This window comes from Scylla paramamosain, unplaced genomic scaffold (assembly GCF_035594125.1).
Source record: "Scylla paramamosain isolate STU-SP2022 unplaced genomic scaffold, ASM3559412v1 Contig27, whole genome shotgun sequence".
Lineage (NCBI taxonomy): Eukaryota > Metazoa > Arthropoda > Malacostraca > Decapoda > Portunidae > Scylla > Scylla paramamosain.
Genome location: NW_026973692.1, coordinates 436,612 through 451,586, shown reverse-complemented (window position 1 = coordinate 451,586; position 14,975 = coordinate 436,612). Strand labels below are relative to the sequence as shown.

The following is a 14,975-nucleotide window of genomic DNA, read 5'->3' as shown; positions in this document are numbered from 1 at the left end:
AAAAGTCTTATGTGGAAGTTAGAGAATGAAGGAGGACTAAATGGAGAAACATTGAGATGGATCAAGGATTATTTACAAGGGAGAGAAATGAGAACAGTAATCAAAGACACTAATTCAAGTTGGTGCAAAGTGACAAGTGGGGTACCACAAGAATCTGTGTTAGCACCTGTTATGTTTCAAATATATGTAAATGATATGACAAAGGATCTAAATAGCTATATAAACCTTTTCACTGATGATGCAAAAATAATGAAAATAATAAAGGATGAAAATGACTGCAAGGAGTTACAAAGACAAGATACATGCATGGAGCTAAAGATGGAAACTAGAATTTAATGCCAGAAAATGCCATGTGTTGGAAATAGGAAAAAGTAAAAAAGAGACCTTCACAGAATTAAAAATTGTGAGAAATAATAATGAAAAGTAATGAAGAAAAAGATTAGGGAGTAATGATCCAGGACACACTATCACCTGAAGGACACATAAACAGAATACTTGGCTCTACATACAGCTTGTTAACAAACATTAGGGTGGCATTTAAATATTTAGATAAAGAAATGAAGAAAATTACAATGAGCATAATATGACCTAAATAGGAATACACAGCAGTAGTTTGGGTTCCACAAAGAAAAAAAAGATATACGGAAGCTGGAAAGAATACAGAGGATAGCGACAAAGATGGTACCAGAAAGACTTAAGCTATAAAGAAAGACTTGAAGAGATGGGATTACCAACACTAAAGGAGAGAAGAGAAAGAGAGACCTGATGACAATGTACAAATTAGTAAACAATATACAAAGAATAGAGAGAAATTACTTGGTACTACAGATGGAGGAGGGAGAGCAATGGATGAGAGGGCATGGGAAGAAAATAAAGAAGAGTGGATGTTTAAGCAACATCAAGAAATACAGCTTCCTGTACTGAACTATTGAAATCTTGAATGATTTGAAGGAAGAGGTGGTTGTGGCAAACAGTATACACACATTTAAAGAGAAACCGGATAAATATGGTTATAGAGACAGGATAAAATAAGCTTTAGTTCATGTCCTGTACAATACAACTAGGTAAATACACACACACACACACACACACACACACACACACACACACACACACACACACACTAAAAGTAATAAAAGAGCTATGTTGATTGTATGGAGTTGCAAAGAGGTATTGACAAGATTTATCAGTGGAGCAAGAAGTGAGAAATTGGAATTAAATGCTAAGAAATGCCACATGATGGAAATAGGAAAGAGTAAAAAGAAGACCTGCATGGGACTATAAAATGGGGGAAGTAATAATGAAGAGCATGGAGGAAAAAGACTAGGAGTGGTTATTCAAGATACCCTGATCCCAGAACGGCATATAAGTGAGATATTTGGCTCAACGCACAGGATGTTAACAAACATTAGAGTGGCATTTCATTACATGGAAAAGACTATGATGAAAAAATTTTAGCCACTATGCTATGTCCCAGGCTGGAATGTGCAGCAGTGGTGTGGTCTCCACATAGGAAGAAAGATATAAAGAAATTGGACAGAATTCAGTGGGCAGCTACAAGGATGGTACCAGAGCTGAAAGACCTAACATATGAAAAGAGGTTGAAGGAAATGGGACTGCCAACTTTGCAAATTATAAGAGAAAGAGGATATCTAATAATGTTATATGAAACAGTTAGCCACATTGAGAAGATAGACAAACAGGACCTGGTGTTGCTGGAAGGTGATGAAGCTGGAAGGACGAACGAGAGGGCACTCAAAGATCAGGAAGAGTCAGTGTTTGAGGGACATCACGAAGCATAATTTTCCACATAGAACTGTGGATACCTGGAATGGCCTAAATGAAGAGATCGTTACAGTAGCAAATGTGCATAAATTTAAGGAAATGATGGATAAATATAGATATGGAGACAGGACACTATGAACCCTGCTCAAACCCTGTATTATACAACTAGGTAACTAGGTAAACACACACACACACACACACACATAAAAAAAAAAAAAAAATAAAGATTATATATATATATATATATATACTCGTATATATATATATATATATATATATATATATATATATATATATATATATATATATATATATATATATATATATATATATATATATATATATATATATATATATATATATGAGGCCCCCTGCGGCAGAAGAGTACTAAGCGCCATCGGGAGCAAAATGGCGTTTTTTGCCTCATCAGGTGCTCCAAGGCTTAATGCGCATTTTGGTGTAGATAGTATACTTTTTCCACCATGTTAACAAGGTTCAATTTCCCGTTGTTTGCAAAGTATTTTTTTCCTTAGCGACTAGGTGTTGACTCGGTGTTGGAAGTCGCCCGTGCAGAAGCATACTATCTCCATCCAGCCAATGAGAGACCGCGGAGTGCTGTGACGTCAGAGCGCTGAGCCAATGAGAGCGCCGTATCTTCTCCCGCCTCAGCCCCGCTCTGCCTCAATCTAGTTGCACTCATGCCCCAAAATGCCCATCCATTCTACCGGTCTATCATCGACGCCCAAGCAGGTGATGTCAATAGCACTCAAGATGATGGTGAACACGACAACTTGGATGAACTGTTGGAGTACGAATCGTAAAGGCATTGAGGGGTGGGGGGAGGGGGGAAGTGTGTAATAAACAATGAAAGTTAGTGATACCTGTAATAAAGAAAGGGAAAGTTAGTGTTACCTCAAGATTGTGTGAAGTGAGAAGTGCAAGATACCAAGACACCAATATCATTGAACATAGCTGAGTAAAAACTAAAAAAAAAAAAAAAAAAATACGAATCAATAATGGAAATGTTTATTTTTTTCCAGATGATGATTTTTTTATTTCCTCTGTTTTAATGTCATGTTATAGGTGTGTTTCAGGGCTTTAATTTGGTGTATATAACTTTACTCTAGCTTTATTGTACGGCTATTGACATTTTCGTAAAAGTTACAAAACTTTGACCTTCATTTCTGGCGAATATTGATTTTGGCACTTAGTACTCTTCTGCCGCGGGGGGCCTCATATATATATATATATATATATATATATATATATATATATATATATATATATATATATATATATATATATATATATATATATATATATATATATATATATATATATATATATATATATATATATATATATATATATATATATATATATATATGACTTAGAAGGTGGCAACCATCATTAGTACTTCAAGAAAAGTGGAAGAAACTGTATTTGTTCTCTGATGCATGCTGTTGATTCATTCTAATTAGAAAACCCTTATATCATTGCACTTACAACAGTCAAAATTGATTCAACAGGAATAACAGACTTACAGAACCTATGACTGGAATATGATGAAATGGCCAAAACACTGTAATTAATAACTTACTAAAGAACAATATGGATCAACAAGACGATATTCTAGTGTTTGCCCTTGTAGAATTCTAAAAAGGTTGTGGTGATCAAATCTGACAGGATCTGCACCAATATATTCATCCATTCCATGTTTCTTGGCCTTGTCAGCATCTAGAAAATAAAAGAAGAAATGATCAAAATCATCAGCTTATGTGAATGGACCACAAAAGAAAGGTTTCTCTGAATGGTTTGGTGGATCAGCTATGCCAAACTAAGTAATCAACCTGGCTTGTGGTATTTTGATGGAATTGCCAGGCTGGAAGATCATAACTCCTTGGCTTCTATGTTGCACCTGCACTTATAGACAATAGTTGAACAGAACTGTAGTGTGAATTTAGACAATTCTGAATTGTCTCCAACTAACTATAAATTTGGACCTGGAATCTCTCTGTTGTCAGCCAAGATCATTAAACACATTACAGGAAACTGAGTAATAAAAGAGAGAGAGAGAGAGAGAGAGAGAGAGAGAGAGAGAGAGAGAGAGAGAGAGAGAGAGAGAGAGAGAGAGAGAGAGAGAGAGAGAGAGAGAGAGAGATATGAGAAACAATCAAAATTAAATGGTACTTGTTTTTGATGATTAAAAAATAAAACTTACCTCCTTGAATTTTTGATAAAGTAGAATTTTTCCCCTGAGGCATAACAGGAGGGGTGGGCTTGTGGGCCTGTCCTGTGGCCCGGTATAGTGCCGTCACCCACTGATGAGACTCATTTTCATCTTCTGTTGCATAAAGTATTGATTCTCCTTCTCTTACAGCATTGAAGAAAAATCTACCACCTTCTAGATCTGCAACATGTAATATCATTGCATGTCACATTCCTGCTGATGATCAAAGATTCCATTTTCATACAATGTGTAAATGAACACATGGATGAGTAATTAGCATGTGTGTGTGTGTGTGTGTGTGTGTGTGTGTGTGTGTGTGTGTGTGTGTGTGTATATATATATATATATATATATATATATATATATATATATATATATATATATATATATATATATATATATATATATATATATATATATATATATATATAAAGTGGAATGTCAGTTTCTGAACATAATTAATTTCTAAATGCCATTTGAATTTCATAATGTTTGAAAACCAAAACTAAAGGAATCAATATAAAATAGATTAATCTGTTCTCAGACATCTGTCCACCATGCCTTAGTAGGTAATGACCGATCCTCCCACTGCTCAGATCCATAACATCTCCAGCTTAGGAATTTTCTTTTATCCAGAAAGGATGTATTAAATGAACTTAGTGACACAGAACTTATGAAAAGATATTGTTTAGACCATGCAGGCATTCTCTTTGTTGCTGATCACGTAAGGGAAGCCTTAAAGAGCGACACTGAGAGCAGCAACCCACTCACTGCCAATATGAAGGTGATCATAACACTTAGACATCTTGCTGCTGGGAAAAAGCTAATGAAAAAATGTAGTTGTGCATTAATGATGGCGTTGTGGGTCAAAGAAAAAGCCACAAGAGGTTCGGGACTACTCCTGAGTGCTGAACCTTGTTTGCTTACATTGAGGTTCTTCAATGGGATCACATTTAGCTTATTTCAAAGGTTAAAATACTGTCTTACCCTCAGTGTCTCTCCTCCAAATATATATAAAAACAAAGGAAATATTTATAGAAACTATAAATTAGTAATAAATGGCAGGTTTTGCTATGTCTTGTAGTCTTTGAAAGTAAGTGATTGTTCAAAAACTGAATCATAGTACAGCAATTGAAGCAATTGCGAGTTACAAATATTGTTTGAAAACCGAATTGTTTGAAAAGGGAGATGTTCAGTAACCAAACCACTGTATATATATATATATATATATATATATATATATATATATATATATATATATATATATATATATATATATATATATATATATATATATATATATATATATATATATATAATTTTTTTATTCTTTTTTTATGTAGGAGGGACACTGGCCAAGGGCAACAAAAATCCAATAAAAAAGAAAAACCCACTGAGATGCCAGTCCCAGAAAAGGGTCCAAAGCAGTAGTCAGAAACTGAAGGATAAGTGTCTTGAAACCTCCCTCTTGAAGGAATTCAAGTCATAGGAAGGTGGAAATACAGATCCAGGCAGGGAATTTCAGAGTTTACCAGAGAAAGGGATGAATGATTGAGAATACTGGTTAACTCTTGCATTAGAGAGGTGGACAGAATAGGGGTGAGAGAAAGAAGAAAGTCTTGTGCAGCAAGGCCACAGGAGGAGGGGAAGCATGCAGTTAACAAGATCAGAAAAGCAGTTAGCATGAAAATAGCAGTAGAAGATAGCAAGAGATGTAACATTGTGGCAATGAGAAAGACGCTGAAGACAGTCAGTTTGAGAAGAGAAGTTGATGAGATGAAAAGCTTTAGATTCCACCCTGTCTAAAAGAGCAGTATGAGTAGAACATCCCAAGACATGTGAAGCATATTCCATACATGGACAGAGTTAGTAGTTTGTGGGGTGGGTGGTGAGAAAAACTGATGGAGACATCTCAGAATACCTAACTTAATAGCAGCTGTTTCAGCTAGAGATGATATGTGAAGTTTCCAGTTTAGATTATAAGAAAAGGACAGACTGAGGATGTTCAGTGTAGAAGAGGGAGACAGTTGGATGTCATTGAAGAAGAGGGATAGTTGTCTGGAAGATTGTGCTGAGGTAATAGATGGAGGAATTGAGTTTTTGAGGCATTGAACAATACCAAGTTTGCTCTGCTCCAATCAGAAATTTTATAGAGATCAGAAGTCAGGCATTCTATGGCTTCTATGCATGAACTGCTTACTTCCTTGGATATCTATGAAAAGACGTGGAAAAGTCCAGGGTGGTATCATCAGCATAGGAGCAGACAGGACAAGAAGTTTGGTTTAGAATATCATTGATGAATAATTGGAAGAGTGTGGGTGACAGAACAGAACTCTGAGGAACACCACTGTTAAAAGATTTAGAAGAACAGTGACCATCTACCATACCAGCAATAGAATGGTCAGAAAAGGAAACCTGAGACAAAGTTACAGAGAGAAGGATAGAAGCTGTAGGAGGGTAGTTTGATGTGTCTAAGGCAACGGCAAAAGTTTCACCAAAATCTCTAAAAGAGGATGACCAAGACTCAGTAAGAAAAGCTAGATCACCAGTAGAGCAACCTTGACAGAACCCATACTGGCAATCAGATTGAAGGTTGTGAAGTGATGGATGTTTAAGAATCTTCCTGTTGAGGATAGATTAAAAAACTTTCCATAGGCATGAAATTAAAGCAATAGGACAGTAGTTTGAGAGATTAGAGCAGTTACCCTTTTTAGGAACAGGTTAAATGTAGGCAAACTTCCAACAAGAAGAAAAGGTAGATGTTCAAAGAATATGACTAGGCAAGGTGCAAGCATGGAGGTACAGTTTTGGAGAACAATAGGAAGGATCCCATCAGGTCCATAAGCCTTCTGAGGGTTTAGGCCAGTGAGGGCATGGAAAACATCATTGAGCGAAATTTTAATAGATAGCATGAAATAGTCAGAGGGTGGAGGAGAGGGAGGAACAAACCCTGAATCATCCAAGGTTGAGTTTTTAGCAAAGGTGTGAGTGAATAGATCAGCTTTAGAGATAGATGTGACAGCAGTGGTGCCATCTGTTTGAAATAAATGAGGGAAAGAGGAAGAAGCAAAGTTATTGGAAATGTTTTTGGTTAGGTGCCAGAAGTCACAAGGGGTCGTTAGATCTTGAAAGATTTTGACACTTTCTATCAATAAAAGAGTTTTTTGCTAGCTAGAGGAGACTTGGCATGGTTCCAGGCAGAGTTTTAAAGTGCATGAGATTCTGGTGTTGGAAGGCTCAAGTACCTTTTGTGGGCCACCTCTGTATCATGTATAGCACGAGAACAGGCTGTGTTAAACCAAAGTCTGGAAGGTTTATGTTGAGAAAAAGACTGAAAAATGTACGCCTCCATGCCAGACACTATCACCTCTGTTATGCACTCAGCACACACAGACAGATCTCTGACATGGAAGCAGTAGTCATTCCATGGAAAATCAGCAAAATACCTCCTCAGGTCCCTCCAGCTAGCAGAGGCAAAATGCCAGAGGCACCTCTACTTAGGGGGATCCTGAGGAGGGATTGGAGCGATAAGACAAGTTACAGATATGAGATTGTGATCGGAGGAGCCCAACAGAGAAGAGAGGGTAACAGCATAAACAGAAGGATTAGAGGTTAGGAAAAGGTCAAGAATGTTGGGCATATCATCCACATAAATGTCTTAATCTTTTAAGTTCATAAAAACATGTCAGAATTTAGAGCATGAAATGCACTGACAGAAACAGAAAAGATATACTTGTATATCATTGTATTTTAGGTTGATTGCATGCAATTATATCCTACAACATATGAAAAGACAATGAGCAATACATAATCTACATCTACATATATGGAGATATGTATATTGCATTAAGTGTGAAGATTAATAGCATAAAAAAAACTTTGCATGTATGTGATCATATTTCTTTATTCCAGAAGTAAATGCAGTCATTGAAAAAGAAAGCCAGGCTTCTCCATTGAAAACACATGGTAATGTGATCTGGCTTCATTTTGTGTTTCTTGCACTTACAGTGACAAGATTATTTTCCAGTGAGATCAAACATTTATATAATGGAGTGTGAGCCTGTTAGGTGGGTAGCTGCCTCCCCACACTCTCTCAGGGCCACACAATTGCTTGGTAACATTCCTAATTAAAAGCTTTACCAACTTGGTAACAGGCATTACTGACACCACAATCAGATTTCAGATTCATTATTTTCATGGTTTTGATAATCCCGAACCTGGTAACAATCATAAAAAACAAAGACTGCTGATTCGGTAATGTTGGTAAGCCGGTGTGACATCATTAGACAAAACTAGTCAGTTCTTGACAAAAGAACTTACCATGCCAGCACTAAAAAAAAAAAAAAAAAAAAAAAAAAAAAAAGGAGAAAGGCGTGGAAATACATCAGTGATGCCTTCAACATGGCATATCCATTATTATGGTTACATTTTGTGATTTAAATCCTTCCCTTTGAATAACTATCTGACATTCTTCAAACTGCTTCTACCAACCAGGCACATAATAAATCATCTATTTCTTGTTCCCTCATTGCTGTACACATACACTGTTAAATTTAAATATTTCGGGTTTATTGGAAATCATTCAAGCCTACTAATTCTGAGACAGTAACTATATATATTTATTTCTGGGCAAATTATGATTTTTTAATCATGATATCCACAATGAAGGGATAAACAGCGAAATCTATGAACTGAATTAATCTAAACCTAGCCTAACAAACCTAACCCTCTGATGAAAACAGTAATATTATTTCATTATTATCCAATATTTCTTTTAGAAGACAAATTCCATATACCTTATATGTATGTAAGGATTATTACTGGAGTTTGACTTAGTAGGGGTAGGAAATGAAATAAGGGTGACAGGTAGTGAAGTTTTCATCAACTGGTGAAGTGAGTTCATGCTGCCATCCAAATTTTTCTTAAATTCTATCATATCACTATTATTTATCATTAGTAGTATATAATTTAGGAAATAATACAACTACAAAAGGATAAGACTTTGTGCTATTTGCAAAAAATAAATGCACTGCCAAGCTCCATTGGGGAGACCAAGCAGCTACCAAGTCAGCATTACCAAAGGTTCCAATTTCTGGTACGGATCAAAGTAAACAAAACATTAAAAAAACAAGTATGAAATCGGATTTGTTGTTGGTGGTAGAGATCAGTCATTGGTAAAAATCACAACAAAAGGAAGCAACTGTGAAATTGGCCCTCAGACAGCAACTAGGATGACACTTTCTTTGGGTTGTGTCCACTAGTGTCTAGGATTTGGGATATTTTGTGTCTGTCTGACTCATTTTTGGTGCAGTGATGTACTGATCAAAGAAATTTGTTGATGTTCTGGCTGTCCAAAATCCAGTGTCACAACTCTGTTGCCAGCAGCTCATGGCCTCCTTGCTAATGTTGTTCCCCTTGCAAAAACACGTTCTGGTCTGCCATGCAAGACTACCAAACCAACAGACAATCTTCTGCAGAGAAAAGTGACAGCTGCAGAACTAAAGGAATGCCACCCAGGTTTGCTGAAAGATGCATCTGCTTGCTGCATACAGCATTACCTCCAGAAAGACCTGCACCTCCCAGCCTGCAGTGAAGCAAGCAAATAATTTCCGATGGATTGTATGAAGAAGGAAAGACTTGCTTTTGCCAAGAACTATGCTTCCTGGATCACGGAAGATTGATGTGGTCTAATAAGTCCACAATTCAGAGCATCCACAGTTGTGCAATGGGTATCAGATGCCACTCCTCTATTGACCTTGCCTACACAGTCAACACAATTAAAACACACTGAATTTGAGGGTGTGTGGGTGCTTCAGCAGTCCAGCCAAATGATGTGGTCTGTACTTCTCTCCCAAGAATGTGACAATGAATAAAGCCCAGTATATCTTTGTTCTGGAAGACCATATTCTGCATCTATTCTACATGCCAAGATCACCTTGATTTGAATAGATTTTGGTCAGTATTCAATTGTCCCATCACTACAATTCATAGCAATATCATTCATTGCTTAATTTACACAAGTGGTGGCAGTACTCACAGCATATTCTCTTAATGACAACATCCATTTATATCCACACAGTAATATTGTCTCAGCTATATATATAATCCTTGTATCACAACAGCTTAGACCACATCTTTCATTATACTTAAGGAAAAGAAAAGAACACTGTGATTGATATTATGAACCAAGTGAATTTAACACTGCTTCAGAAAAAATATTCTATCTTTCTATCTTTCTCTAAAAATATTCCATTCATCTTTCTATCTTTCTCTAATGCATCACTTCCTCTGGCAGTGTTCCCCAATAAGGGCTGAAGGGCCTCTGCTACTACATAATCACTTTTTTCTTGCCTATTTGTCCTCAACCTCAACTAGCATCGCTTTCACACATGTATTTCCTTACCTTATCCTTTCACCCTCAGTTTTGCATGACATTGAATACTTTCTTTACAAACTCTTTATTCTTCATTCTTTCAATATGGCCAAGTCATCCCAAGTATTTACTTACACCCACTCCACTGTTCCACACCTCATTCCATATATGTAGGTTCCCATACTCCATTTTTCATATACTTCTTCAATACTCTTACTCTCCTAACTTGTCAGTCCATATGCTCCTCTTTGATAGCTCACTTCTAAACAGTGTTCGTGCGCTATTTGCAGGAGCTGTTCCAAAACCTCCCATGAATAGTGAAAATCCACAAATATGGGAAACCACCCCTATAAAGCTCAGAAATACCTATGGTTATAGTTTAAATCATAAAATATACATATCACATTTATTAAGCACATTTAAAATTCATTTTAACACAATAAGTAACAATTATTATATGTATTCTACATAATTTTCAGTTAAAGAAATTGTGTACACTTTAAAATGAAAGGGGACTAAACTGGTATGTACAGTAAACCCTCAATATAACAAATCTCTGTTTACCAAATTTCAGGTATAACAACCCCTTTAAGCCTGTTCCCTGCTTCCTCCTGTCCCCCCCCCCTCTCTCTCTCTCTCTCTCTCTCTCTCTCTCTCTCTCTCTCTCTCTCTCTCTCTCTCTCTCTCTCTCCATAAATATATATATATATATATATATATATATATATATATATATATATATATATATATATATATATATATATATATATATATATATATATATATATATATATATATATATATATATATATTGAATTTTCACCTTTAGCGACCCACCTCGCCCCACATGTTTGTTATATTGAGGGTTACTGTAATTTACAATAATTGAAAGAATAATCCAGGCTCTTTGGGCCAAAAGATTGACATCTGGCAACTCTGAAAACTCCCCATTAGTTAAATTAGATTAGGAAAAAATCTCCAAATATGGGAAACCACAAATACTGAACTGCAAATATGTAGGGCATCACTGTACTCTTGAATGCTGAGCTTTGTTCCATATCTAAGCCTCTGATTCATACATGAATATTAATAGAATAATACTTTTCCTTAAACTTCTTGATCTCAAGGGGTATTTTTCTTTCATAATCCTTCCAATTAACGTTCTCTACTTCCAATGGCATATTTCCCCATTTCATATCCTTAGCACTGCTCTTTTATAATTCCTTCATTCTGTCTCCTAGAACTATTTCACAACCTACTACTGCTGGTACACTCATCCTATAAGTTAGGTGTTGAAGCTAGGGAGTTTCACACACAGGCACACCCTGGGGACTGAACCCAGGACCTTCTGCTTGCTGGGTGGCTATGCTATCCACTGGATCATGGTACACTCTGGTAACAACTCACACACAGGCCACATCACATGCACTGACTGGGAGATTGTGTGCCCTGCAGATCCTCCTCACTGGAGCTATTAAGTCTCACCAGAAAAGCAAGGACTGCCTGGGGATCAAACATGGGATATTCTACCTGCTGGGCACCTATGCTACCTGTTACACGTACAGTATCTTCTGGTGACAACTAACACAATATGTATACTAATATCATACATCTATGTCTTTTTTCTCTCAAGAACCATTTCATTTCCTTTCTGATATTCACCTTCAGTTTCCATTTCACACAAATACATAATATAAAATTCATCTACCATTCTCTGAGGTTACCTTACACTCTATGCAGACAACAATGTCATCTGCTAACAAACACATTATCACAATCCTATTCTAAATGGTTCAAGATTTCTACCACTTTAGCTTTTATTTCCCTCATTCATACAACTATAAATAAGTATACTAAACAAACATGAAACATCACCCAATACCTATCCCACTTCCACTCTCATTAAACCCTCCCTCCACTCACATATGTGTTTACCTAACTATGAAATGCCTTCATTCCCTCCAACAACAACAACAGCAGTGTCTCTTGAAATGCAGGTAAAAGCACTGGCAACAAGTAATCTAGGACATCATTTAGTCCAGAGAAAATTATGTAAGTGAAAATAGAAAAGTTAAAGAGGAAGTGATGAGATAACTTTTTTTTTTATCTTCTTTAGAAATGTTACACAAGTTGGATTCCCAACATCAGAGTAATAATTCATACTGGGCAAACAGGAACTTCAAAGTTAGCATCTGAAAGATGAGATTTTATTTATTTTTTTTTGGGGGGGACGAGATAAGTAAATAAATAAACACATAACAAAATATACAATATCTTCTTATGATCTCAAATACAGGTGATCCTATAGATGTGTAATGCTCAACTATTTTTTTAGATCTTTAAAAATCAATAGCTCAAAACCCACTTAATTGTTTGTGGCAAGATGATATATTATATCCTACTCATACCATTACTAATACATACTTCATAGAGCAATATGCATCCACTACTTATTTAATGTTGCACAGGTACATCCTGTTTTTTTATCTAAATGTTTTCAATAGTGATAGGTATCTAGTATCTTACATAAAAAATTGAAGGAGGAGGCAGTATACACCTGCTGAAATGGTAATTACTCCAAGGAAGGTCTCATAAGCACTGGCATAGGTGGGTGCTGTGGATGCTTCTGATTCAGCTGTGTCCTCCTTGAATGTTTCTCTTTGTGTCTCACAAAACAAAGGGAAGCAATCACACCCTGACCTCTAAATATAATTCTCTTCCTTCACACAACACTATACATGCACTCAAAGCCTGTAAATCTTTCATTCAAGTTAAAAAATGAAAATAATTCAAATAATACAATCAGCCTCAGATTCCCTTTCTGGAAAGGGGGATTAATGTCTTTCTGGGGATTAATGTCCCCAGGTCAGACTGCTCTTCTAGTACCAAGTCAAAGTGTCTTGACAATGCCTCAATTTTTTCTACACTTCATCATTTACAGCATTAGATCTAATTTTCAATTTGTGAAACAAGCTCTCTTCATCTCCTTTTCTTAACTGAAACACATGTCTGAGGAAATTCTGTTCCCTCCAAGTTTCTTTACCTTCACTTTCAATCCAAAGCTGGATGTTGCATCTATGTGCTATGGACTGGAATTTCATCAACACTGTACTATGAGTCAGGTATGCTACATGAATTCATAATCTATTACCTGGCTTTCCAATCCAGTTTTGGAAGAACATGGAAATAAAAACTATTGCTCAAACTGCATTGAAGTTCCATGGCAGAACAAATGGAATCTTTTCCTTATTTACTTCTATTTTTTCCTAGAGTTATTGGTATATTTATAATTCAGCTATTACTAATAATAATTAAGCAATCTGACTGAATGCATGAAAAGCATAAAATTTTTGAAGAGGGGGCTATAAAGAATGAAAAAACAAAGAGATGCTGCTCTATTATCATGCTCTGTCTACTGTAATGGCATGCATGGAAATACAGCAGCATTTGATTTTAGCACTTAACCATTCCAACCATAAGCTGAGCTGAAAAATATTAAGATTTAAGAATACAATAAAAAAATTAACAAATTTCAAATACTGACAAAATTAATTGTTGCTCATGTAATAGTGATAAAGTAATGCCTTATCATGACTAATTAAAAAAATAAACATAATTTAATTAAAATAATCAAATTTTCATGATAATATAATTTATATTTCTGAAAAACCATGCAGCTGAAACATATTCTATAAATATAAACAATTCCACTTTAATATATCAACAAATAAAACAAATAATTCTCATTATGAAATTGTATTCATAATTCAACAAGTTAGGCTAAGATGAGTATGTTTCCTTGTAACTTTAAAGGTCACATATATGTAAAAGTTTTACATATTTTCTGACACTTCTATGATTGATCTCCTGACTACTTCTGATTTTACTGATAGATTAATATGAACAAGTAAATTATGCACAAAAGCATAAAAAGGAGAGCATAGAGAGGACAAGGAAAGCAATGTGAGCAAGCAGAAACCATCATTAAAAAAAAAATAATAATAAATAAATAATAATAATAGTAATAAATAAATAAATATAATGTGAGAGGTGAAGAAATGGTCAAAATTTTCAGCATGAGATGGCAAGAGAGTCTGCAGATACATGACTTGACACAGTATCATATCACAAATAACAATTAATGTGTGAGGACCAGAAGGAAGGAGGAGCAAGCATGCGACAATGGTTTCTATATATATATATATATATATATATATATATATATATATATATATATATATATATATATATATATATATATATATATATATATATATATATATATATATATATATATATATATATATATATATATATATATATATATATATATATATATATATATATATATATATATATATATATATATATATATATATATATATATATATATATATATATATATATATATATATATATATATATATATATATATATATATATATATATATATATATATATATATATATATATATATATATATATATATATATATATACAGTAAAATCCCTCTTATCCGGCATCAATGGGACTGCTCACATGCCAGATACTTGAATATTGCCGGATACTTGAATAGAAGTGAAATTA

General features: G+C 34.9%; 1 protein-coding gene across 1 annotated transcript in view; it reads right to left on the bottom strand.

Moving 5' to 3' along the window:
• LOC135097639 (calcium-dependent secretion activator-like) overlaps positions 1–14,975 on the bottom strand; it is a 267,744-nt gene that overhangs the window by 95,972 nt on the left and 156,797 nt on the right. Inside the window, exons 12-13 of the mRNA XM_063999592.1 lie at positions 4,007–4,195; positions 3,386–3,522 (exon numbers count right to left, since the gene is read on the bottom strand). Coding sequence (XP_063855662.1) covers positions 3,386–3,522; positions 4,007–4,195 — 326 coding nt within the window. The remainder of the gene's footprint in view (positions 1–3,385; positions 3,523–4,006; positions 4,196–14,975) is intronic.